Raw genomic sequence first — 26,788 nt, forward strand, 5'->3', positions numbered from 1 at the left:
TAAACAGGGAATAATCTTACGCTGTAACTGACCTCTGGAACCTTCCCATAATGCTTTTAAGCAAAGATAACTCTCTTTGTTTTGTTGTGATGCCTCTGTTTGTTTTGTTGTGAACTCGGGGCTCCCCAAGCTGCTTATCAAAAATACAAACACAGCTACTGTTTGCTGTGAATGAGCTCCCTTTGGAATGCCCACAGCTAGCGTTTGCTTGAAGAGATGGGGCTTGAGGACAGAAGCAGCAGGGCGTGCAGGACGGGGGTGGGGTCCGTTTCAGGGAGGCTGCTTATCTGTCTGTGAAGAAAAAAACAAAGAGGGCTATTTGCTTTCAGTGAGTGAGAGAAGGGTGGGGGAGGGGGCCGGAACTTGCAGCTGCTGATAGAGGGTTGGCTCCAAAAATCCACTCTCTCTCCCCCCACGCTCCCTGTCACACTCCACCCTCCCACTTTTGAAAAGCACATTGCAGCCACTTGAATGCTGGGATAGCTGCCCATAATGCACCACTCCCAATGCCGCTGCAGATGCCGCACATGTGGCCACGACAGTGTGCTGGTAGCTGTCAGTGTGGCCAGACTGCAGCGCTTTCCCTAGTCAGCTGTAAGAAAGACAGGTTTAACTCCCAGCACTGTACAGCTGCAAGTGTAGCCATATCCTGAGTCACTTCAGAAACTAAAGCCAGCCTTGGCTCTCAGAGAAACACTTGCATGAGGGTGATGGGTGGGGATATGAAAGTCCACAGGTAGGGCCTCCCACATACCTCTATGCCTTGCAGATCACCAACTGGCCAATGAAGTGAATTTGGTGCTTTTACCCCAGAAATAAGAAACAAGGCAGTTGATTCCCTTGGCTCTAAACTCAGCAACAGTTTGTGAAGACCAGAAAGGGACCTCAACTAGAATCAGGGCAGGTGAGCTAATCTGCCCTTCCCCTGATGGGAACACGATCTGAGACAGAGCCCAGTAATGTATAATCCCATTGCTGCATTCTTGTTCTCTCTGTACCTGCTACAGTTGGTTTATCAAGATGAGGGTTGATCAAAAAGTTTTCATCAAAACTTTTTTTTTGATGGAAAACTGGATTTTCAACAAGATGAATGTTTTCATGACAAGTGTCTGCATTCAGTAGGAAACTAATTTTTCATTGAAAAAACACACACCCAGAACCCAGAATATTTTGATTTGGATAATCAGTTAAAGTACTACATGGGAGTTGTAGTTCTGATTCTTCAAAGATCCCCTTTTCCTCTATGCCTCCCCCAGTTGGACTACATCTCCCATGATACACCACAGCCAGGGACTCCCATGATGGACCATGCTGAATCATGGGAGATGCAGTCTGAATGGTGATCCCAGCCTATAGAGGAGAATGAGAGCATGAGGCAACCAAACTACAACTCCTGTGAAGCACCACAGCAACATTTCTGATTTAAAATATTTTAGATTTTTGGGTTTTTTTGTTTGTTTGGGGTTCTTTTGCTTAAAAGGCAAACTTTTCCCTGGCAAATGTTGATGAAAACTTTTTTTTTTTTAAATTTTTGCGGAAATTTTCCATGGGGGGAAATGCCTATTTCCCAACCAGCTCTAATGAAGACCCAGACCCTCTCTTGTCAGCATGGTCCCTGGAGAGCAGTGTGGCTCTTGGAGCTGGTCCAAGGCACTAGTCTGCACTGCCTCCCCTCTGTTCCTAAAAGCTCCTTCCCAAAGGATTGAACACTGTACCCTACAGGGGCTGAGACAAGGGATTCCACAGCCAGGAGAATTCACTGGCAAAAGGAGACAGTTCAAACCTTCTACTGTAAATCACTTGCATTGTACCCATTCCAACTGTTACTGGGAAATGCCTTCATTAAATACATCTAACAACACACTGGGATTTTCTTTCTGAATTAGTCCTAACTGCATCCTAAGCAGCACATTTCTGGGGCAGACTCAGAGCTGGCGTCAACCAGTACAGGGGCCACACTGAGTTACGCCAGCTGAGGAGTTGGCCTGAGGAGCTCTTCCAGTTGCCCGCGGGTGGAGTTCATTGCGGATCAGCTATAAGTACAAAACAGGGAAGCTGCTGGTAATTCGGTGGTAATACCTGGAGTTTAGCCCCCTCTCCTCTTTTTATTTAATTGGAGTCTTTTGGCAGGAGAAATCCAGCTGTTTGGAAAATAACATGAGAGCTCTGTATAGTACAGCAGGGGTGCCTGCCAAGCTGTGCCCCTCCAAGTCAACTGATCTGAAAATACAATGTTCCTTTGAGGGTGAGTTGAATATAGGGTGACCAGACAGCAAGTGTGAAAAATCGGGATGGGGTGGGGGGTAATAGGCTTCTATATATGAAAAAGCCTCAAATATTGGGACTGTCCCTATAAAATCAGGACATCTGGTCACCCTAGATGAATATGCCTCCCTAACCAGCACTGGTGACGTTTATACTGAAGTGCTTGAAGCAGCCCTGTCCCTACAGGGAGGAGGTAGGGGGTACTACCTCTCACCATCTGCCAGCAGCCCCAGGTGTAGCTCTGGGAGTGCAGTGAGAGCCTGCTGCTCACTCCCTGCTGCGGCTGCTCACATGCACTGTGCTGGCCCCCTGCTGCATCCCAGCAGAGGGAGGAGAGCAGTAACAGAGGCTCTATCATCTGCATCACTGCCAGCTGCGGGAGCTTCATGGAGAGCAGGAGGAGAGCTCGACTGGCTCTGCCTCAGTCTGGGGCAGAGCCTACCAAAGGACAGATCTTCTCCCCCACGCAGCTCCACAGGGGGAAAGAGAGGAGAAACAGAGTGCCAATAGCCATTAGAGCGTTGCCCTGGCCCAGGTTAGAGCCCAGGGGCTGCTCTAGTGGATGCTAGCTGACAATGCTTCCCTCCCCTCCCCCACAGGACTGTACACTGGCTTGGATAGCTGAAGCACAGCACAGTCCAGCCACTCCCCTTCCTCACCCTTGCACCGATGCTGGGAGGAGGGAAGCATAGGAGGCGTCTACAGCAGCCTTATGCCTGCCAAGGAATCCTTGCACAAGGGGATTCTCCCACAGGTTGGATTCTGCTTCCTTTGTGCCAGCCACATGAGACAGGACAGAGCCTGCCCCTCAGTACTGACTGTGGTCCCTGGGCCTTTTGGGCTGGACACCCCGTCACAGGAGGAAGAACTCTTTGCTTCTCTCTATTAGCATGAGGACTTGATGGGCCAGCCTGACACAGTATGCATTTTAACCACCTTCAGCTGGATTCTTATAACATTGTTTCTCCTTCTCCCCTGTGTTAGGAGACACTTCTCTCACCCGCTTGTCATCACCGTGCAGCCAAAGGAAACTCTAGAAATAGCCTGAGACAAAAGTTTCCTGCTGCTGAGTCTCACTGACGAACTTGGGTCAGAGTGTTTGAATCAGAGACACTCATTCCTCTCGCAGTCCCTGTCACATCCTCCCTCCTCCACACAGCTCAGTTACCAGGGGAAAGACGAGATTCTACGCCTTTGGCACCGACCTCAGTGTCCAAGCTGCAGTGAAGAAAAATACCTTCTCTGTAACAGTCAGGTCAGAGACCCATTCTGATTCTTTGGAGAACAAATTCAGTACAGAATCATAAAAATGTAGTGCTGGAAGTACCTCAAGAGTCCAGTCGCCTTTGCTGAGGCAAGCCAAGTAAACCTAGACCATGCCTGACATGTTTGTCTCACCTGTTCCTGAAAACCTCCTGTGACTGGGATTCCAAGTTTTTCCTAATGTTATCCTAAATCTCCCTTGCTGCAAACTAAGTTGATTCCTTCTTATCCTACCCTCAGTGGACATGGAAACCAATTGTCCACCATCCTCTTTAGAACAGCCCTGAATATATGTGAATATACGGAAGCTTTAAAATGACCTGACTTGGAAGAGGAAATAATATCTGCTGGAAAACAAGTTATTGAGAGGAAGGCTGGCCCAATGGCTAGCACAGTAGCTTGGGGGAGCTGAGTTCAATTCCCAGCTCCGCCACAGGCCCCCTGCATGACCCTGGACAAGTCACTTTCTGTGCCTCAGTTCTCCATCTGTAAAATGGGCATAACAGCACTGCCCTGCCTCAGAAAGGTGGGTCAGGGTAAAGACATTAACAACTGTGAGGTGCCTTAGATAGATGTTCAAGAGACTAAAGAAGCAAGTGCTAAACCACTGGTCAGTGCTTCTGTTACAAAGAAATGTGGACATTCTGGAAATGTATGAATGGCTCTTATTACCCAGGCATTATACCTTCCTGAAGGAGGAAAGGGATCATGTAGCTAAGTGGTTATTGCTTAATTTCCCATTTGAACATGCATAATACTTCTGATATCAAGAGAGGGACCTTCACCAGAGCCCTCTCAAAATCAACTCCACAAACTGTCATGGGCACTTTGTATCTGTTTCTTCAGACTGTACTAATTTTTCACATCATATTTGAAAGGGGAGGGAGGCAGTGCTCTAAAATGAGAAAATTCACATATTCCCTCATGCCATGAGGATGAGTCCAGGTACTGGAGAAACGAATCACTGTGTCTGAGGGCAGAATCAATAGCCCTTGGCTTTAAAGGCTCTGTGCTTTTGCCACTTATCCTACACATCTGTAAAAATCAAAAGAATGACATTTTCTTTGTTTACAATCAAGTTTTTGATCAGCTCTGATGATGAATAATGACCAAGAGTAAATAGATACTGAAGACAAGTCATCTCAACCACAGTTTTGAATCTCTGGTCTCCTCAGTCTGTAATTTACTCAGGGCTTGGCTACACTGGAGAGTTGCAGCGCTGGTGAGGGGGTTACAGCGCTGCAACTCAGGATGTGGCCACACTTGCAAAGCACAGCCAGCGCTGCAACTCCCTGGTTGCAGCGCTGGCTGTACACCCGGTCGTGCCTCGGGTGTAGCGATTCCAGCGCTGGTGATGCAGCGCTGGTCAGCAAGTGTGGACACCACCAGCGCTTTTATTGGCCTCTGGGGTATAAGGAGGTATCCCAGAATTCCTGTCCACAACAAACCGGAAGAAAGGGGGAGCTCGGAGTTCAGCCAAACTGCTTATTTAAAAAACAAACACAGCTCCTGTTTGCTGAGCAAGCAGAGGCAGGCAGGGGAATTACTTTGGAATGTTCATAGCTGTTTGCTTGAAGAGAGAAACAGCACGCTCACACGGCAGAGGGGGAGGGGGAAGTCTGTGTTGAGCAGATGCTTATCTGGTCTGACGGCTATTTAGGAGTGCATAATTTGCATTTAGTGAATAAGAGAGGGGTGGGGGAAGGGGTCAGAACTTTTAAAATGATTGAAGGTAGGCACTCTGTATCTTCCAATCCTTAGAACTTGCAAGGCAGGGAGCTGAGAACAGTGTCAGCTCCAAAAATCCACTGTCTCTGTCTCCCCCACGCTCCCTGTCACATTCCACCCCACCCCCCTCTTTTGAAAAGCACGTTGCAGCCATTTGAATGCTGGGATAGCTGCCCACAATGCACCACTCCCAACAGCGCTGCAAATGCTGCAAATGTGGCCACACTGCAGCGCTGGCCCTACACAGCTGTACGAACACAGTTGTAACTACCAGCGCTGCAGAACTGTAAGTGTAGCCATGGCCTGAGTCTACTTAATGATAATCAATGGTGCTAGCAAAGAGCTGGCAATACCTTTTTTGATATTCTTAACTTGGGGCAGGGGAATCAAGTAGATGTTTAGCACGTTTGTTAAATTTTAACATCAAGGCAATTTGCATATTGCTTTATCACCAAGACTTCAGCTCATTTCTGATGTCTGAAGAAATTCTGACTAGTGACTGGAGTTTTGTTCTAATATTAGCTAATGTCAGATGTAAACTTTGAAATAATAAATACACTTATTTTAAACAGCAGACTTGCTGTATCTGGAGCCTGATCAGAACAACCAGCCCAGATTTGCCTTTTCTGATGTTCCTTTGTGCTGTCTGATTTTGTTTGACCAGGGCTAGCATGGTGCTGCGAGATCCTAGGGAAAAAAATACAGCCACCGCTTTGCTGCTAGGCAGAGACTGTTACACAAGAGACAAAGATGAGCAGTAATAGACCAACCCTAGTACACACCCCACCATGCAGGTGAGCAAGGTACTCCAAAATCAGAGGCAGGTGTCCGAGACTAGGGGGTAAAATCGGCGAGATCAGAGAAAAAACTAAATTATGTGATTGCAATGCTAGGGAAAGGTGCTGGACTGACAGCTCTAGAGGACAATCTATTTTGGGCCAACCTCAGAGCAGGTCCTGCAGCGGCAGTGGCTGGAAAAGTCTGTTGACATTCCCCCGGCATGCAGCACACACCTCCAGGGTTATCTTTCAATGGCTTCTTCAGTCCTTGGCTTCTCTGTTGAGGCTGCCAACGAGGGGACTTGGTGCCATTTGTAATGCCTGGTTTTGTGATTTGTGTAGTGTTCACTAGGGGCTCCAACCTGCTCCCCTGACTACAACTGCAGCACATCTGGGCTGTATGCAGTGGGACCATGAGCCCCAAAATTATTTCACACTAGCCAGTGGACAGCCATCAGATGATGACAACATTGATGGCATGCTCCCGCTTCACACAGCAGTCCGTCACAGCACACTACACACATTTTAGTGCGCTGTAGCAGTGTCCACATAGGAGGTTACTGCATGGCAAGCTAAGGTGTTGTACTAATGTCCTATGTAGACTGGGTTACTAGCTTTTTGGGCAGGACTTGATCTCCCCACCATTGACCTCTCTTCCAGTGCTAATATATTTACAGTATATCCAGCTCTTGACCTTCTAGTTTAGGACAGCAGTAACAGATGAAATATTCAGAGCAAATCAGCACAGATGATCTATTGTCTCAACAAAACAATGGTGTCCAAAGGCAGCATCCCCTTCCCAGAATTTAGGGTGGAGTTCTCTTCTTCCCTTTTCTGTTGCTGTGTCCCCACCCTTGGTCCTTATTCACTGCAAAAAGTGATGTCCTGGGGCACAAAATGTCTTTTTAACATACTTCTATTCACAAGCCTGCCTTCTCTCATGTTCAGAAGTTGAATAGCCCCACGTCCACCTATTGTGCCATACAAATACATAACAATAAACCCCATGAAAGACTTCGTATCCCATTATGAACTTCCTGAGTCATGGGAGCCATTTGTTAAATATACTATGAAAATATTTTTCAGATTAAAAAACCAATAAACCTCCGATTTAATTATTATCTAAGCACAGCGTGTGTCTAGCATGTGTAGAGGGGACAAGCCTTCTCTTTCTCATTACTGGGCATAAAACAGGGTATAAAAACAGGGTAGGGATAAATATGACAAGTTTGGGTGAATTACATAAAATATGTCAACAACCTCAAGACCACAAAATATTTGGTTAGGACACAACCAGGAGTTCATGTTCAAGGAGATCCCAGCCAGGCTGCGGTGCTGCTTTCCAAATTTTTCGACCCAGAACAGATGGTTAGGGATGAGTTACAAATGAAAATAGTTGTCACTCCGTTTGCTCTAGCAACAAGGCTGGGGGTGGCTACAACCCTGTGGAATCCTTGTAAAGATGGCCCTTAACACAGCATGGCTATTGCAGCATTGAGCTTACTGCCATGTGAAAGCCAGCACTCACTGCTGTCCCAGGCCTTGGCTACACTGGTGCTTTACAGCGCTGCAACTTTCTCGCTCAGGGGTGTGAAAAAACAAACCCCTGAGTGCAGCAAGTTACAGCGCTGCAAAGCACCAGTGTAAACAGTGCCCCAGCGCTGGGAGCGCGGCTCCCAGCGCTGCAAGCTAATCTCCACGGGGAGGTGGAGTACCTGCAGCGCTGGGAGAGCTCTCTCCCAGCACAGGCACTGCGACCACACTCGCACCTCAAAGCGCTGCCGCAGGAGCGCTCCTGCGGCAGCGCTTTGGAGTTTCGAGTGTAGCCAAGCCCTGAGTCTTTGCTGATGAGGTGGGAACTGAAGCGCACACTGATGATTCCTCACCATTTGACCACAGCCCATTTACTAAGTGATTAGGTGCCGACAGGCTTCAATCACTAAGAGCCCCCCACATTCCTTTAATCTTATCGCTGGCCAAGCAAACAGGCATTTTCTGAATGAATTACCTAGAGACTTCTCTTGGTATTGTTGTGGGGAATAAATAAAACAAATTTCATTTTTAGCCTGCAGCTCGCTGAGCACCAGCTTTGTCCTATTTGTATAATCCTAGGGAATTATGTGAGTGTGTTGCTATGCGCATGTCTCTTGGTAGCTCCCCGAATGACCAGCCACCAGACAAATTAGATTTGCTAATGCTGAGGATGCTTCAGTGAACTGAAGGATGTTGGACGCTCGGTGCAGCACAAAACAATTCAGTTCCGGACCCCCAAAGCACAGAGTTAACAAACTGCACTTCGAAGTTCCTCTCTGCTCCTTAATCATTTTGATTACTGCCCTGAGACATGTCCTCAGCAAACCTCTTCTCACAGCTTCCTCCAAACTCCCATGTCTCCTGGGCAAGCCAGCTTGCTAAATGCCAGAGCACAAAGCTTTCATGGTTTATTTATGCTACCCAAATAGGACATGGGCCGGGAAGAATGGGGAGTGACCAAGCCCCAGTGCAATGGAATATATATGTCCCGGGGCCTCACAAAAGTAATGAGGGAAAATGAACTTCTGTTATCTTGCTGCACTTTGATTAAATCAGTAGCCAACAGGATGGCGAGTTCTTTGTTATAAACTGTCACAGGGTGCTGCCGTCTAAAGGACTGAGCATCGGAGACAGCAACTCAGACTCCAACCTCAGCTCTTCCACTGTTTACCTACATGGCCTTGGGCAATTGACTTCCCCTCAATGCCAGCTTCCCCATGCATAACAGGGGGCTGATACTTGCCTTCCTCAGTGGGGCAGGTAAACCATTCCTCACTGATAGGTGTTTGAGTGCAAAGTGTTAGCAGTATTAATGGTAAATCAGCAGAGACTGCTGTGGGTTAGCAACCCCAGTGCCCTGCACCAAGCTGTGAGAGGTCTAGGTTTAGGTCCCAAGTTTGGGCCCCAGTCTGACAGGAAGTGGGGTGCTTGGGAGGTGGCAAAACATTCAGTCCCCAGGGAGTGGGCTTTGGGGAGTGGGCAGAACACACTGTGTCAATCTAGAGCCCGCTCTCGGTGGAAAGTGTTCATGCAGCTCTCCTCAGCCAAAGACCAGTGGCCCAGGTGCAGAGCCTCGAGGGAGGAAGGTGAAAATTGCAGGGAATCCTCTTTAAAGTGCTCTCCTCCCCATCCCCCACAGACACTGGATACCTGCACAGAACCCATGTACAAACAGGATGCAGAGAACACTTTAAAAAGACAGTCAAGCTAAAATTCCTATTAAGAAAACAAGATGCCTGGATTGTTAACCCCATCTTCATTCTCAAATGGCAATCCTTAGGGGAAACCTCATTTGCTTTTGTCTTGGTAACACTGATGGTTTACTTTCCCTGTTTTGCTGAACTTGGAGAATGAAAATTGATTGGCCAGTTCCCCTTGTTGGTGCTCGTGCATAAGCCCTTTGTGGCAAGGCTGGGCTGCAAATGTCATAGGGGAAGGGAGAAATCACAACCATATGCTGTTTTCACCAGACTTCCAAAAATACCCCCAAAAAACAAAAACGGAGCTAAATTTTCTCCTGTGCTTGAGTTTTGCAAAATTTTGTTTCTAACCAAAACTAATTTTGGGAGTTAAACAGCTCTCAAGGTTCCTGGCAAGTTGATATGGGAACTGCGATGCTACTGTAGCCCTTGAACCCTTCCTGACATTGACCGATGGCATCTTTTCTGCCAGACTGGACTGTGATGCCTGGTGATGCCCTCTTTACTTTCTTCACTGCAACACTGCATTCACCGCAAGCAAATGGCTACTTACTGATGAAGTTGGCCTGGCCGGTGAAGATGGTGTACTGGAGCTCATAGGAGCTGACACTGAACTCATCCTCCGAGATCCAATGGACTGTAATGGTGTCATGGGAAGCTGTACAAAGTTCCTCTCGGACAGATGGTGGATTGGGTGCTGCATGGGCGACAGATGACAATGTAGAGATAATAAGGGGTTTTCATATCCACTTGGGTGACACCTCATAATGGAGACAGCCTCTATATGGAGGGAGCACAGACACTGCACAGAAAAAACAATTCTATGTGTTGTTGAGTGACTGCTGGAGTAAAATGGAGGCTCCTGGAAGGGCTGGGGCATCAGGGACAAGGCTAGGAGACCAATTATTAATGTGGTCACATTGAAGGCTTAGGCCGCTAATTAAAGCCTCGCCTCTGGTTGGCACTGACTTTTTAACAACCTTTTTATCTGATAAATGTTCTGGACACAGATGACATTTCTCCTCCTATATTATCTGCTTGAAAATCTGATAGATGGACCCAAAGATCAGTTAGCTTCTCTGGTACATTTGTCTCCTCAGTGGCTTTAAGTAGCCTTGTTAAGAAACACAGGTATATCTATACGGCAGTTGGGTGAAGTAATTCCCAGTCCAAGTAGATGTACCCAGGATAGCTTGAGCGGAGCTAGCATGCTCAACTTAGCAGTGTGGCCATGGCAGCATGGCTATGCCCTCTGCAGATACCATACACTACATGGGAAGTTTTTCTCCCACTTTCTTCAAATGTGGAAGAAAATCTGTCAAAAAGGACTGCAGCACATCAGGACGGGAGTAGCCCTTCATTGCTATTTACTTGCATTATGGTATACCCTTTATTCTTATGTGTATTACTGTCACACCCAGAGACCCAAATCTGGATCAGAGACCCAATGTGCTAGGTGCTGTCTGAACCCAAGGGTTGACATGATCCCCATCCAAAAGAGCTTTCAATGTAAGGCTTCAAGACACATACAAAGGGCAGCAAAGAGGAAATACTAACCTATATATTACACGTTGAATGTATTACATGTTTTTTTTTCAAATATACTATTGGCTGCTCATTTCCTGTGGGCAGCATGGCAGGAAGTGGGATTTGAAGAAGGAGGCTCCAGGGATTTTTTCAGAGAGGGCATTCCCAGCATTCAGCAAAGTGGTGGATGTCAGCACCACTGGTGGAGCAGAGGAGATGGGAAAGGGGAAGCAGGAGATAGCAGCCAATGTGATGAGAGCAGATATGAAGGGACAGAACTATGAAGGTGCTTGGAAGTGAGACACTTCAACTGGATGGGGTGGAAATAGGGGAACCATGAGAAGGATTTAAAGTGGGATGAGGTGGTTACATGGTCAGAAGGAAGATGGTCATAGCAACTGACTGGACAGAAGTGATGTGGGTGAAGGGAAGGGTCCGAGGAGAAGGATGCTGTACTCAAGCCAGGGGATGAGAGCGTGACTCAGAGGTTTTGCAGAAAGGGAAGAGAATTGTAACAGATTTCAGAAACAGCCACCCTAAGAACATGCCTGAACACCAAAAGCCCAAGGACTGATGACTGAGCCACTCCATTATATAGATAGATAGATAGATAGATAGATAGATAGATATACCTATCTCATAGAACTGGAAGGGATCCCAAAAGGTCACCGAGTTCAGCCCCCTGCCTTCACTAGCAGGACCAAGTACTGATTTTGCCCGCAGCATCAAGAAGAAGTTTAAAAGACTAGAACAACTTACAATGTAATTGATATTAAAATATTTTCCACCTCATCTGAGAGGACAAAGAAGGTTACAGAGTGTGTTAGGAAAGCAGGATCAGCACACACCTGTTAGATAATCCAGCCCCTCCAGCAGTTTCTTTTCTCTGGAAAAATCTAAAGCAAAGTTTTCAAAGGCATCGTTAAAATTGATATCTGGTATCAGCACTTGAGAGGATGCAGTTGCCATGGCGACCCTGAAAGAAAGAAAAGAGCATCAATATACATTAGGGGTGTTTGGACAACCCAGCCGGCAGTTAGATTGCTGATTAAAAAGGTGCAAACAGTCTTGCAGTAATGTAACATGCCAGGAGGAAAACCACCACCCAAAGCAGGCTTCTCTGGAGAAGCAAAGCAGCAAGCCCCTGTGGAAGGGCCTGGTGGCTTTGTTTGCTTTTGTTGTTGTTCTTAGTGACAGAAGCATCCTCCTTTTGCTCTTTGAAACAATCAAAAACATTACGCTGGGCTAGACAGGGCTACCTAAGCGACAGCGCTGCCTGTTCTTCCAAGGAAGGACATGCTCCCATTCACACTTCATGTTTACCTTCTGAACGACTTGCCTCCCATTGTCCCAGCTGGACATTCGCGATCCCAGAGTGAATGGCACCCCACATCTGATACGATCCCTAGTGAAGATTCTCACAGGCCTTCTCTGCACTAGGACATTTCTGCTAATATTTGCCACTGTTGCATCTCCACTTGTGGCTGCAATGGTGTGACTTAGAGCACCAGCACCCATCAGTGCTTTCAGCACTGAGTTGTGCAGGTCAGCTCTAAACAGGGTTGGATTGGAATACCCAGTAATCTCCTGGGGCCCTGTCTATACCCACTAGTGAATGTATGTAACAGAGGTTATGAGTCAGTTACAGCCCTGGTTAAAGAACCTGACTCTAGTTCACACAGTAGCAGGTTGTACTGTTTAGCTCTGGAGGTCCTCAGTTCAATCCCTGGTGTTTCAGCCCAGAGGACAGCTGACACCACCACCACTACTACTAGAACTGAAAGGGAGGTAACCATGACCAATAATTATTGAGCAGATGAACCCTAGAGCCATCATTCTTTCAATGTTTCGCCTATTACTCTCACGGGCCATTCTCAAACCCCTGTACCTGTCATACGATTTGCTGGTGGCCCTGTGTGATGCTGCATGCTGTGCCACTGTAAAGCACTTTGATAGTTGGCAAGAAGGGGGAGGGATAGCTCAGTGGTTTGAGCATTGGCCTGCTTAAACACAGAGTTGTGAGTTCAATCCTTGAGGGGACCATTTAGGGAACTGGGTAAAAAATCTGTCTGGGGATTAGTCATGCTTTGGGCAGGGAGTTGGACTAGATGACTTCCTGAGGCCCCTTCCAACCCTGATATTCTAAGAGTACTCTTTGTAAGCACCACTTCTGTGGCTGTGAGGCTTAGTAAATAGATAAAGATAGTTCAGAAAACAGGCAACATTGAGGGAAAAATCTCACAGGATAAATGAACTTCCAAGGGGGAGGGGGGGCTCTGTGCTCAGAACTGCTGAGACAGCTATTTTTTCTACCACTCTAAAAAACACATGCACCATTTTCTACTGGGGATTCAAACCCAAGCTGGCTGGCCAGTAACACCTAGCAAGCCCACCTCTCAGCCACATTCCTGGCAGTCTGCAGGAACCGTGCATGGTCATTCTCTTTCAGGATATGTTCTGCTTGATTGATGAGGACCGTAGAGCGCTCCAGGCACTGCCGACAGTTAGCTACCTGCTGGGCCAGCTTCCTCAGCTTCATAACCTTGGAGAGAGGAGCAGAGGGGAAACAAAAAACAGAAAACAGCACTTGAAGGAGATCAGCACGGAGCCCTGGGAATTGGGCTTATTAATCAACTGGCTAAAGCTGCCTTGTTTAGGACAAGGCTGACGGAGAGGCTGCCACAATGGCTTATCCTCTGCAGTGCCCTGTGAGCACATCAAAGGCATTGCTTTAAAACCAAAGGAGAAAGCACTGGTCCTAGCAGAGGAGGCTTCTCAACGAAAGTCAGCAGGAGTAAAACTCTGCCAGAGCCTTGTGCTCCAGCCCCTCCCAGCCAAACAGCTTGTTGTGGAAAAGAGAGTTAAGAAGCATTTAAAGGTGCACTCTCTATGTTCATTTAGATTACAGAACAGACAGACTGAAACCCTGGGAAAAAGGCTTTTGGTTGCTCTAAAGGCTTGTGCGATCAAAAGTGATGCAGCTGCTCTTCACTTTTCACATTTTCAAACTCTGAGGGCTTAAATCTCACCTCATTCCCTTTACTTTAGCACAAAAAAATAAGACATTCATGTAACCCCCTTTTTGAGTTGGCCCTAGTTTAGGGACAAATCTCCTCTCTGAAAGCAGGTCAGAACAGTACAAGGAAACCTCACACTTGTCTAGAGCAGCTCAGTCAGTGCACAGCTCAGACTTGCACTCAGAAAGCATTACAGTTTCAGCCACAGATAGTTTCGTAACTGCAACCCAGGGGGGTGAGATGTGGCAATAACATGGGATGGAGAAGTAAGCTGCGACACCTGGAATCAGATGCAAACTCAACCAGCTGTAAACATGATCAGACACAAGCATGCACAAAGAATGACAGACATCTCAAAAGCAGTCAGCCCCACTCTGCACCAAGCTGCCTTCGGATATCAGGAAGACCATTTCAAAGTAGCAGGATGACAATTAACTTGTCACCATTCCCTGCTTCAAAGTCTTTGCTGCATTTTGGAAGTCATACTGTGCCCTAGCCAAAGTTCAGATCAGAAGAAATTCAGTACTGTCAGAGAAAAATGGCCAACAATTCAGCTTTTTCTGCAGGGAATTTCTAAAGTGTGTTTATTGGCTGTTTAAGATAACACATGATAAACCAAAAATTCACAGCACTGATATTTGAAGTTCTGTGGTATCATCTCTCTGATTTTTCTTCGGCAAAGCATGGTGAGAAAACTGAGTGCATCTTGTGACAGTGGAGTTCACCATGAAACCAGAATGACCAGTGTTTCTTATGGTGTCAAATCCCGAAGTCCATACTCAAGGAAATGTCATATTGAAGTTCTCAGAACACCTTAGGACTGTGCTCAGGTGAGAGCCTCCTACGGAATGATGTTGAGATCTGCAATGTGTTAGGTGAGGCAATCGGTTCTTCTACCCACTCCAGTGCCCTAGGATGACACGCATTCCTTTAGTGGAGAAATTCTAGCTGCGATAAGTGCACTCACCCAAGGAACTAGCCACCTACGTGGTACCCAGAATGGTAAATCTTCATGAAAACAGCTGTATTCTCAAGGGCAGATTCAAACTGTCTCCTGATGAAAACCAGGATTGCCATTTGCTGCCCATCTGGCCAGGAAAGTGTGCCAGTCCCTAATTTTTGAAAGACCACGTTTGAAGTGTATGTGGATGTCTCAGGGCACTGAGATGGCTGCAGCTATGGTGCATTTGGTGCTAGGGAACTAACAAGCCTAGAGACTGAAGTCCGCTATTCACAGTATGGGTGCAGCATGGCCAGAAGTGCCTCCAGCCTCCCTCAACCTGCTGTAGCCTATATGCCCCAACCATGACCTCAGAGATCCGTCTAAGCATGAGAGGGCATTAGCTTACACGTGGCCTCTGACAAGGCTGCTCATAAGGATGCTGCTCAGTGCCCCAGGTGATCAGATGTGGGCACTGTCCCATCAAATGCTTGAGTGTAATGTGCTACCATAGGCGAAGTAGCCGTCAGGGGGCAAGAACTTTCAGTTGCTGCTAACCACAGATGCATGGGAACCACCAACCTAGATGGGAAAGGCTCCCCAATCCCACTCCCACTGCCAAGCCATTCTGCCTTGATAAAATGCCCCATGCAGTGCCTTACTTAGCATGAGTGATCAAGGAGAAGGACCGCCTGGAAATCATCAGAGCAATCAAGCACGGGCGCTTGGCTGCTTTCATTTTTGTCCTCATTAGAGAAAAAAATTTGGGCAGAACTTTCTCTTTGAACCCACAGCCGAGGCAGGCCAGTCCTGCTTTAGTAATGTCTGCACCCTACCCAGTACTGAGACAAAACCAAATGTGATCTTGACTGGTATCAGATGGGGACACCACTTTGATGAATGCACTGCTCTGTCCCCGGTGGCGTGTGTGACAATACACTCCATATGATTTTATGAAAATATGCTAATGAGTGTGAATATAATGTAACTGGAACATGCTTCATGCAAGAGGTCTCTTGTAAGGTGTCATTACAAAGCTTATAATCTACAGAGTGTGGTCATCCTATTAGTATAAATGTATCATTCTTGTATCTGAAACTAGAAATATGAAATATAACTCTGAGGTCCTATTGTAATTAGGCAAAGTGTGGGCCATTAATGGTGGTTTGGAATTTTGATGGCTCCCATCAGCTAGGACAATTAGTTGTAAATGGCTTAAGCTTTATACAGAGTAAAACAGATTTATTTGGGGTTTGGATCCAATTGGGAGCTGGGTGTCTGGGTGCTAGAGACAGGAAAAGACAGTTATCTTTTCCGTAACTGGTGTTCTTCAAGATGTGTTGCCCCCATCCATTCCATAGTAGGTGTGCATGGTCACTACGTGCACTGGTGCCGGAAGTTTTTCTCTTAGCAGTACCCATAGAGGAGCACCCCTAGCAACCCCTGGAGTGACGCCTCTATGGCACGGTATAAGGGGTGCTGTGAGCTCCCCTCACCCTCAGTTCCTTCTTGCCAGACAACTCTGATAGAGGGGAAGGAGGGCGGGATGTGGAATGGACTTGAGCAACACGTCTCGAAGAACACCAGTTACGGAAAAGGTAACTGACTTTTCTTTTTTGAGTGATTGCTCATGTGCATTCCACAATAGGTGATTCCAAGCTATATCTGTTGGAGGTGGGTAGGAGTTCACAGACACTCGGGATGGAGCACTGCCTTGCCAAACCCGGCATCCTCCCTAGTCTGGGAGATGATCATATAATGAGAGGTGAACATGTGGACCAACGACCACATGGCAGCCCTACAAATGTCTTGAATAAGGACATGAGCCAGAAAGGCAGCCGATGAGGCCTGCGCCGTAGTCGAGTGTGCCCTCACAATCAGTGGCGGGGGAACTCCCGCCAGGTCGTAACAATTATGGATATATGAAATGATACAGTTGGAGAGCTGCTGAGTGGAGATCAGCTGACCTTCATGCATTCGGTCATGGCGATGAACAGCTGCGAAAACTTCCTGAACGGTTTTGTACATTCCAGGTAAAAGGCCAGAGTCTGTCTCACATCTAGAATGTGGAGGCGGTGCTTCTCACTGGATGCATGGGACTTGGGACAGAGCATCGCCAGGAAAATGTCCTGACCCATATGGTAGGTGGAGACCACCTTAGGGAGGAACGAAGGGTGTGAGCGGAGCTGGACCTTATCCTTACGGAACACTATGTACGGGGGTTCAGCACTCAGGGCCCGGAGCTTCGAGACCCATCTAGTAGAAGTGATCACGACAAGAAAGGCTACTTCCAATGAGAGGTGTGACCAGGAGCACGTAGCAAGCAGCTCAAATGGAGGCTCAGTTAGCCTGGCCAGCAGCAAGTTCAGGTACCACTGAGGGACTGGGGGTATCATAAGGAAAGAGGCGATCCAAACCCTTAAGGAATCGACCAGTCATGGCATATCATGTGGTCCTGGACTGGCAGGTGGAAGGCCGATATGGCTGCCAGATGCACCATGACAGACAAGGGCGCTAGGCCGCGGGCTCAGAGATGAAGGAGGAAATCTAGTACAAGCTGGATCGGAGCAGCCACTGGCGAGACACCCCAATCTGCAGTCCACCGGGAAAACCGAGACCATTTTGACAGGTAGGCCTGGCGTGATCAATTACCAAAATTAGGCTATCCCATCATACCATCCCTTCCATAAACTTATTAAGCTTAGTCTTAAAGCCAGATATGTCTTTTGCCCCCACTACTCCCCTTGGAAGGCTGTTCCAGAACTTCACTCCTCTAACGATTAGAAACCTTCATCTAATTTCAAGTCTAAACTTCCTAGTGTCCAGTTTATATCCATTTGTTCTTGTGTCCACATTGGTATTAAGCTAAAATAATTCCTCTCCCTCCCTAATATTAATCCCTCTGATATATTTATAAAGAGCCATCATATCCCCCCTCAACCTTCTTTTGGTTAGGCTAAACAAGCCAAGCTCTTTCAGTCTCCTTTCATAAGACAGGTTTTCCATTCCTCAGATCATCCTAGTAGCCCGTCTCTGAACCTGTTCCAGTTTAAATTCATCCTTCTTAAACATGGGAGACCAGAACTGCACACAGTGTTCCAGATGAGGTCTCACCAGTGCCTTGTATAATGGTACTAACACCTCCTTATCTTTGCTGGAAATACATCGCCTGATGCATCCTAAAACTGCATTAGTTTTTTTAACGGCCATATCACATTGGCGGCTCATAGTCATCCTGTGATCAACCAATACTCCAAGGTCCTTCTCCTCTGTTACTTCCAACTGATGTGTCCCCAATTTATAACTAAAATTCTTGTTATTAATCCTTAAATGCATGACCTTGCACTTTTCATTATTCAATTTCATCCTATTACTATTATTCCAGTTTACAAGGTCACCCAGATCTTCCTGTATGATACCCCGGTCCTTCTCTGTGTTAGCAATACCTCCCAGCTTTGTGTCATTCACAAACTTTATTAGCACATTCCCGCTTTTTGTGCCAAGGTCAGTAATAAAAAGGTTAAATAAGATTGGCCCCAAAACTGATCCCTGAGGAACTCCACTAGTAACCTCCTTCCAGCCTGACAGTTCACCTTTCAATACGACCCGTTGTAGTCTTCCCTTTAACCAGTTCCTTATCCAACTTTCAATTTTCATACTGACCCCCATCTTTTCCAATTTAACTAGTAATTCTCCATGTGGAACCGTGTCAAATGCCTTACTGAAATTGAGGTAAATTAAATCCATTGCGTTTCTTTTGTCTAGAAAATCTGTTACCTTCTCAAAGAAGGAGATCAGGTTGGTTTGGCACGATCTACCTTTTGTAAAACCATGTTGTAAAAAGCTGACCTGACCAGGACAGGAGTAAGGCATTGGAGATCGTGCCCAGGCCCAATCCTCCCCTGGAGCAGAAACGGGGACACTGGTGGTTCTGCCAGGTAGCAAATAGGTCCACTTGGGGAGTGCCCCATGTTTGGAAAATCCTGTGCACCATCTCTGGGTGCAGTGACCATTCGTGCTGAGAGGAGAAGTCCTGGCTCAGCCGATCTGCCCGAGAGTTTCGGATGCCCGGTAAGTGGGGGGCTTCCAAGTAGATATCGTGGGCTACACAGAAATCCCACAGTCTGAGGGCTTCCTGGCAGAGGGCTGAGAAGTGGGCTCCGCCTTGCCTGTTGATGTAGAACATCGAGGCCGTGTTATCTGTGAGAACTCTGACCACTCTGCCTGCTAGGCACGAGCAAAAGGCCACACAGGCTAGATGGACCCCCCTGAGCTCCTTGACATTTATGTGCAGGGCTAGTTTCTGCGTGGACCACAGACCTTGGGTCTGGAGGTTTCCCACATGGACTCCTCTTCCAAAGTCCGATGCATCGGACTCCAACTCTATGGTTGGGGGCTGGGCCCTGAATGGGACTCCTTGGAGCATGTTCCCTGGGGTGGATCACCAGCAGAGGGAGGCTAGCACAGGTTTGGGCACAGTGAGATCTTTGTCCATCCTGTCTCTGGACTGGGAGAATACCAAAGCCAACCAGAGCTGAAGGGGCTGCATCCTGAGTCTGGTGTGACAAACCATGTATGTGCATGCCAATATATGACCCAGGAGTTGAAGGCATGCTCTGGCAGTCATCATGGAAAACCTCATGACCATGCCAATGAGCTCCCTTAAGGTTTTGAATCTGTCCGGTGGGAGAGAGGCTCTGCCCGATGTCAGGTCCAGAATTGCACCAATGAACTCTATGCGTTGCACCGATACCAGTGTGGACTTGGCGTTGTTTACCAGCAGCCCCAGTGTGGTGCACGTGGACAGGAGGAGTGTTACGAGATCCTGTACCTGTGCCCTGGAGCTGCCTTTGACCAGCCAGTCATCGAGGTAAGGAAAGATCTGGACCATCCGATGCCTGAGGTAGGCCGCTACCACAGACATATACTTTGTGAAGACTCTGAGAACTGTCAATAGGCCAAACAGGAAGACAGTGAACTGGTACTGCTCCTGTCCTTGAATATATGAATGTGGAAGTACGTGTCCTATAGATTGAGGGTGGTGTACCAGTCTCCCAGATTCAGGGAGGGGATAATGGAGGCCAGAGAGATCATGCAAAACCTGAGCTTTACCATGTAGTGGTTCAGGTCTCACAGGTCCAGGATGGGCCTGAGCCCCCCTTTGGCCTTCAGGATAAGGAAATAGTGGGAGTAGTACTCCTTGTATCTGAACTCTGCCAGATCCTAAGTGAAGGAGCGGTCTCACCTCTTGCTTGAGTAAGCTCTGTGAGAGGGGTCCCTGAAGAGGGACAGGGAGGAGGGTGGGTGCACGGTGTAGAAAGAAAATGGAGAGTATAGCCCCAGGAGATGCTGTTTATCGACCCATCGGTCCAAGGTGAGCAGCGACCACTCCGGGAGGAAAGTACATAGGCAGTTGGAGAAGGGAAGGTCGGGTGGATCCCTGATACAAACTGGTAAGTCATCCCTGGGCATCCCATCAAAACTGGTGCTTACCCGCCTGCTTGACCTTAAAGGGCCCAGGCTGGGGTGCAGGCCGAGATTGCCATTGTGAGCACTTTTCATAGTCCCTTGATTTTTTTTTATAAGGGGGCTCGTATCTGGAGTGGGTGGCCTGACTGGGGGCCTGCTGCAGTTTGAATTTGGTCCTGGCCGGGGCCGGGACATAGAGACCAAGAGTCTTTTATGTTGTGCAGGAGCCCATAACACTGCGTAACTTCACCTCTGAACTGGAGAACCGCTGGCGTCGGTGCAACTGGTACCGGTAGAGACATAATGTCTCGAGCAGCCTGCAGGGCCTCCAGAGTGGAGGGCACCTGAATGTGACCACTGGCGTCCAGGAAGGTCGGCTTGGAGTAGGGTGGGCTGCTCGGCTCGACTTCAGTTGGAGGCCGTGAGATTGATGGGGATTGAGAGCTGCCCAACATGGTTCTAGTCTCTCCCCCAGTCTTGGCCTGGTGCCTAGGTGGGGAAGACTTCTTCTTTGCCTTTTTAGAGTGCCCCGTGGACAGGAAGTGGTGCTGACTGGTGCAGGGCACTGTTGGGTAGCCGTGCATTGATGCAGCGGTGCTCAGTGCCAACTCGGAGTGGTGCAGCGGTGTTGGGGTCAGAGCCAACTTCATCAAAATGGCTTGGAGCTGTATGTCCCGCTCCTTCTTGGTCTTAGGCTTAAAGTATCTGCAAATTTTGCAGCAGTCACTGAGGTGGATTTCCCCCAGACAGCGTAAACAGTCCGTGTGCAGGTCACTCACAGGCATAGGCTTTTTACAAGTGTCGCAGTACTTAAAACCCACGGCATGGGGCATGCCCCGATCCGAGCGCACTTAACTATTCTAACTATACTACTACTGTGTGACTGGGGCGGGGTAGGAATTCAGCACCTGCCTGAGGTTTGCAGTTTTGGGGGGGAGAGGCAATGCCCCCATCCTCCCTCAACTCTGCCCATGCTTGTCTCTCTAATATCCTGGGACTAACACAGCTACAACAACACTACATCCTGCTGATGGGACACAGTTACACACACACACACACCACACAAGACAAAACTCCTGTCATGTTCCTGAGCACAGCAGATCCTAAGTATGCACACCTGCACACACACCCAGATGATGGGAAGTGTATTTCCGAAGGTATTGTCAATGGTAGTATGTGTGTTTAAAACAACAGGCCCCTTGCAGTAATAAACCCTGTCTCTTGGAGCTCAGTCCCACGCTGACACACCTCCTCCACTTCCCGCACAGCACTGCTCAGCAGAAAGGCATCACACAAATGTATTTTCAATAAACCAGATCATCAAAGATCAAATCACAGATCATGTGATTGCAGAGCCATTGGCCATTATCTTTGAAAACTCATGGCGATCAGGGGAGGTCCCGGATGACTGGAAAAAGGCTAATGTAGTGCCCATCTTTAAAAAAGGGAAGAAGGAGGATCCAGGGAACTACAGGCCAGTCAGCCTCACCTCAGTCCCTGGAAAAATCATAGAGCAGGTCCTCAAGGAATCAATCCTGCTGCACTCCAAGGAGAGGAAAGTGATCAGGAATAGTCAGCATGGATTCACAAAGGGCAAATCATGCCTGATTAATCTAATTGCCTTCTATGATGAGATAACTGGCTCTGTGGATGAGGGGAAAGCAGTGAACATGTTATTCCTTGACTTTAGCAAAGCTTTTGATACAGTCTCCCATGGTATTCTTGCCAGAAAGTTAAAGAAGTATGGGCTGGATGAATGGACTATACGGTGGATAGAAAGCTGGCTAGATCGTTGGGCTCAATGGGTAGTGATCAATGGCTCCATGTCTAGTTGGCAGCCAGGATCAAGCGGAGTGCCCGAAGGGTCGGTCCTGGGGCCAGTTTTGTTCAATATCTTCATTAATGATCTGGATGATGGGATGGACTCAGGAGCGGCGCCAGGGTTTCTGACGCCCTAGGCGGACGGCCATTTTGCTGCCCCCCGCGGGTCCAGTGGACCTACCGCAGTCATGCCGGCGGATGGTCCGCTGCTGGAAGGCTCCAGTGGAGCTGCCGCAGTGATGCCGGCGGGCGGTCCGCTGGTCTAAAGGCTGTGGTGGACCTGCTGCAGGCATGACTGTGGTAGGTCCGCCGGACCCTTTAGACCAGCGCACCGTCCGCCAAAATGACTGCGGCAGCTCCACCGGAGTCTTTCCAGCAGCGGACCGTCTGCCGGCATGACTGTGGTAGGTCCATCGGACCCGCGTGCCGCCCCCCCGGCAAAATAGCGCCCCCCAAAAATTCTGGCGCCTTAGGCCATTGCCTAGGTCGCCTAAATGGTAGTGCCGGCCCTGGATGGACTGCACCCTCAGCAAGTCTGCAGGTGACACTAAACTGAGAGGAGTGGTAGATACACTGGAGGGTAGGGATAGGATACAGAGGGACCTAGATAAATTAGAGGATTGAGCCAAAAGAAATCAGATGAGGTTCAACAAGGACAAGTACAGAGTCCTGCATTTAGGATGGAAGAATCCCATTCACTGCTACAGACTAGGAACCGAATGGCTAGGCAGCAGTTCAGCAGAAAAGGACTTAGGGGTTACAGTGGACGAGAAGCTGGATATGAGTCGACAGTGTGCCCTTGTTGCTAAAAAGGTTAACGGCATTTTGGGCTGTATAAGTAGAGCCATTGCCAGCAGAATGAGGGACGTGATCATTCCCCTCTATTCGACATTGGTGAGGCCTCATCTAGAGTACTGTGTCCAGTTTTGGGCCCCACACTACAAGAAGGATGTGGAAAAACTGGAAAGAGTCCAGTGGAGGGCAACAAAAATGATTAGGGGGCTGGAGCACATGACTTATGAGGAGAGGTTGAGGGAACTGGGATTATTTAGTCTGCAGAAGAGAAGAGTGAGGGGGGGATTTGATAGCTGCTTTCAACTACCTGAAAGGGGGTTCCAAAGAGGATGGATCTAGACTGTTCTCAGTGGTAGCAGATGACAGAACAAGGAGAAAAGGTCTCAAGTTCCAGTGGGGGAGGGTTTAGGTTGGATATTAGGAAAAACATTTTCACTAGGAGGGTGGTGAAGCACTGGAATGGGTTACCTACGCAGGTGGTGGAATCTCCTTCCTTACTGGTTTTTAAGGTCAGGCTTGATGAAGCCCTGGCTGGGATGATTTAGTTGGGGATTGGTCTTGCTTTGAGCAGGGGGTTGGACTAGATGACCTCCTGAGGTCCCTTCCAATCCTGATATTCTATGGGTATGTCTATACTACCCATGTCTAGTCTAGACACGATAAATCGACCCCCGAGCACTCTCTTGTCGACTAACCGCATGTACTTGATGTACTTGTTGACTCCTGCCGCATGTCCTGTGTGGTTGTAAGCAGCACTCCGGAGCCTGGCAGCAGTGCCACAACACCATCCAGAACCGGCTGGTGAAAGCCATCCCGCCATCCCTGGGGAAGATCACCATGGACTCCGCCATCCCCAGGACAGACAGCCGACTGCGACCCAACATCGTTGTGACGGACGCAGAAAAGAAGAAGGTCCTCCTGGTAGACATCATGGTGCCTTTCAAAAACCAGTCACCAGCCTTCCACGAGGCCCGAGCATGGAAGGAGTCGAAGTATGCCCCACTGGCCGAGACCCTGGGAGCCCAGGGCTACGAAGTCCAGGTACATGCCCTGATTGTGGGAGCCTTGGGCTCGTGGGACTCTCGCAACGATCCGGTTCTGAGAGTGTGCGGGGTCGGTCAACACTATGCCCGGTTCATGAGACAGCTCATGGTGTCCGACGCCATCAGGTGGTCCAGAGACATTTATACCGAACATATCACCAGACACTGCCAATACCACACTGAGTAACCGAGACCACCGACCAGGGAAATCACCCACTCCCTTCCCTGATGGACCAAGGGACGCATCCCACCCATGTACTTATCTGCTCCACCGATACTGACTTGGACTCCTTAATCCGGTAAATCGATTAAGTACATCAACTTCAGCTACATTATTCATGCAGCTGAAGTTGTGTAACTTAGATCGGTCCACACACCCCGCCCCCAGTGTACACCAGGCCTATGATTCTATTATTCTATGATTCTATGATCAATTCTGTGTGGGGGCAGGTAGGGGAGAGACAACTTCTCCTTTAGCTCTATGGTGATCTCATCAATGCATCTCTCTAGCTGCACCTCAGCTTGTGACAATACGACCAAGGAGGTTGATATTTTCTCTCACTTACATGTTTTACACATACTCAAGTGTGTGGACACACATGCACATGCACCCTTATGCACACCCACAGTCCTAATGAAAAAAGCACATGCGCACATGCATACGCATACACCCAATGGCATGTGGACTCACACACTCCTATTATCACACCAGCAGATGTCTAACCATACACAGGTATACACACACATCTGCATGCATATTGGTACACAGCAGATATACATCACATGCCCATTCCTGTGCACCATTAGTCTCCCTCCCAGGTGAGTTTTCTGCCCTACTATTATTTTGTTATATTTTTCTATTTTAACTAGAGAGACATATTTTACAGAACTCCCCAAAGCCCACATGACAGCAGCTCCCAGAACTTTCCACTTGTCAATTCCTGTGTCAAAGCCACTGCCCCGGAGCATCCTGTCAGCTTGAAACTCCTGTCTGTGCTTCAGAAATCTGACAAGAAACAAGAGCCAGAGTCTTTGGAGCTGACAGGGAGACAGGGAGAATACTTGAGTCACTCTCTCAAAACTGTCAACATTGTCAGCGCTTTACAATTAAACATCACACTAATCCCCTTTTTGACACCACCGCCATGCTCACATGGCAACATCGACAGGTGACCGACGGACACGGCACTTCACATCACTTTGGATCACTTTGCAGCTCCTACCCCAAGCAGCCCTTGTCCTTTCACAGGTATTTATCACAAACAGTCCAAAAATATAACAAACTAGCTCCAAAAACAGCAAACCCTCAAACCAAATACCAACGAAACTCTCATACATGGCACACTGCCTCCCTCAGCAAATGCCCCAGGAAACAGATGCACCATGAGATGCACCCAAAAGGCCAACTTACCCTAGTAGTGCTAGATCAAGGCGGAAGTGAATTCCTGCCTCAAGACTCCTGCTGCCAAACCACTCTGTTTTAAAGTGAGGGGACTCTTGCTTTGAGCACCTCTACTGACCCAAACTGCAACCCATTCCCACCAGGAGATTGCTGGGGCTCTCGGATAACCAGACAAACAGCTTTATACAGGTGAAAAGGCACATTGTGAACTCCATCGCACACTGACTTAACTGGAAGTGTAAGCGCTTGCTGCTGAATAGAAGGGTGGAGAGAGTTTACACTAGTTCAAACTAGGGCTATTAATCGCAGTTAACTCACATGATTAACTCAAAAAAATTAATCGTGAGTACAAAAATTAACCGTGATTAATCACAGTTTTAATCACACTGTTAAACAATAGAATACCAATTGAAATTTATTAAATATTTGTGGATGTTTTTCTACATTTTCAAATATATTGATTTCAATTACAATACAGAATACAAAGTATACAGTGCTCACTTTGTATTATTTTTATTACAAATATATGCACTGTAAAAATGATAAACAAAAGTAACAGTATTTTTCAATTCACCTCAAGTACTGTAGTGAAATGTCTTTATTGTGAAAGTGCAACTTACAAATGTAGATTTTTTTTCTTACATAACTGCACTCAAAAACAAAACAATGTAAAACTTTAGAGCCTACAAGTCCACTCAGTCCTAGTTCTTGTTCAGCCAATTGCTCAAACAAACAAGTTTGTTTACATTTACAGGAGATAATGCTGCCCGCTTCTTTATTTACAATGTCACTAGAAAGTGAGAACAGGCGTTCACATGGCACTGTTGTAGCCGGCATTGAAGGTATTTACATACCAGATATGCTAAACATTTGAATGCTCCTTCATGCTTCAGCTTCCATTCCAGAGGACATGCTACCGTGCTGATGATGCTCGTTAAAAAAATAACACACTAATGAAATTTGTGACTCAACTCCTTGGGAGATAATTGCTTGTCTCCTGATCTGTTCTCCCCACATTCTGCCATATATTTCATGTTATAGCAGTCTCAGATGATGACCCAGCACATGTTGTTCATTTTAAGAACACTTTCACTACAAATCTCACAAAATGCAAAAAAGGTACCAATGTGAGATTTCTAAAGATAGCTACAGCACTTGACTCAACGTTTAAGAATCTGAAGTGACTTTCAAAATCTGAAAGGGACAAGGTGTAGAGAGCATGCTTTCAGAAGTCTTAAAAGAACAACACTCCAATGCGGAAACTACAGAACCCAAACTACTAAAATAGAAAATTGACCTTCTGCTGGTGGCTTATGACTCAGATAATGAAAATGAACATGTGTCAGTCAGCATTGCTTTCGATTGTTATCAAGCAGAACCCATCAGCATGGTTGCATGTCCTTTGGAATGGTGGTTGAGGCCTGAAAGGACATATGAATCTTAACAGCATATGGCATGTAAACATCTTGCAACGTTGGCTACAACAGCGTCATGCGAATGCCTGTT

At 47.5% G+C, this 26,788-nt stretch overlaps 1 protein-coding gene across 5 annotated transcripts in view; it reads right to left on the reverse strand.

The window, feature by feature from the left end:
* Positions 1–26,788, reverse strand: part of MID2 (midline 2) — a 440,591-nt gene that overhangs the window by 98,126 nt on the left and 315,677 nt on the right. For 4 of the 5 annotated variants that reach the window (XM_050965460.1, XM_050965459.1, XM_050965456.1 and 1 more), the window contains exons 5-7: positions 13,189–13,337; positions 11,644–11,771; positions 9,822–9,965 (exon numbers count right to left, since the gene is read on the reverse strand). In XM_050965460.1, coding sequence (XP_050821417.1) covers positions 9,822–9,965; positions 11,644–11,771; positions 13,189–13,337 — 421 coding nt within the window. The remainder of the gene's footprint in view (positions 1–9,821; positions 9,966–11,643; positions 11,772–13,188; positions 13,338–26,788) is intronic. The other variant, XM_050965458.1, reaches the window with a different exon arrangement.

This window comes from Gopherus flavomarginatus, chromosome 8, assembly GCF_025201925.1.
Source record: "Gopherus flavomarginatus isolate rGopFla2 chromosome 8, rGopFla2.mat.asm, whole genome shotgun sequence".
Taxonomy (NCBI): domain Eukaryota; kingdom Metazoa; phylum Chordata; order Testudines; family Testudinidae; genus Gopherus; species Gopherus flavomarginatus.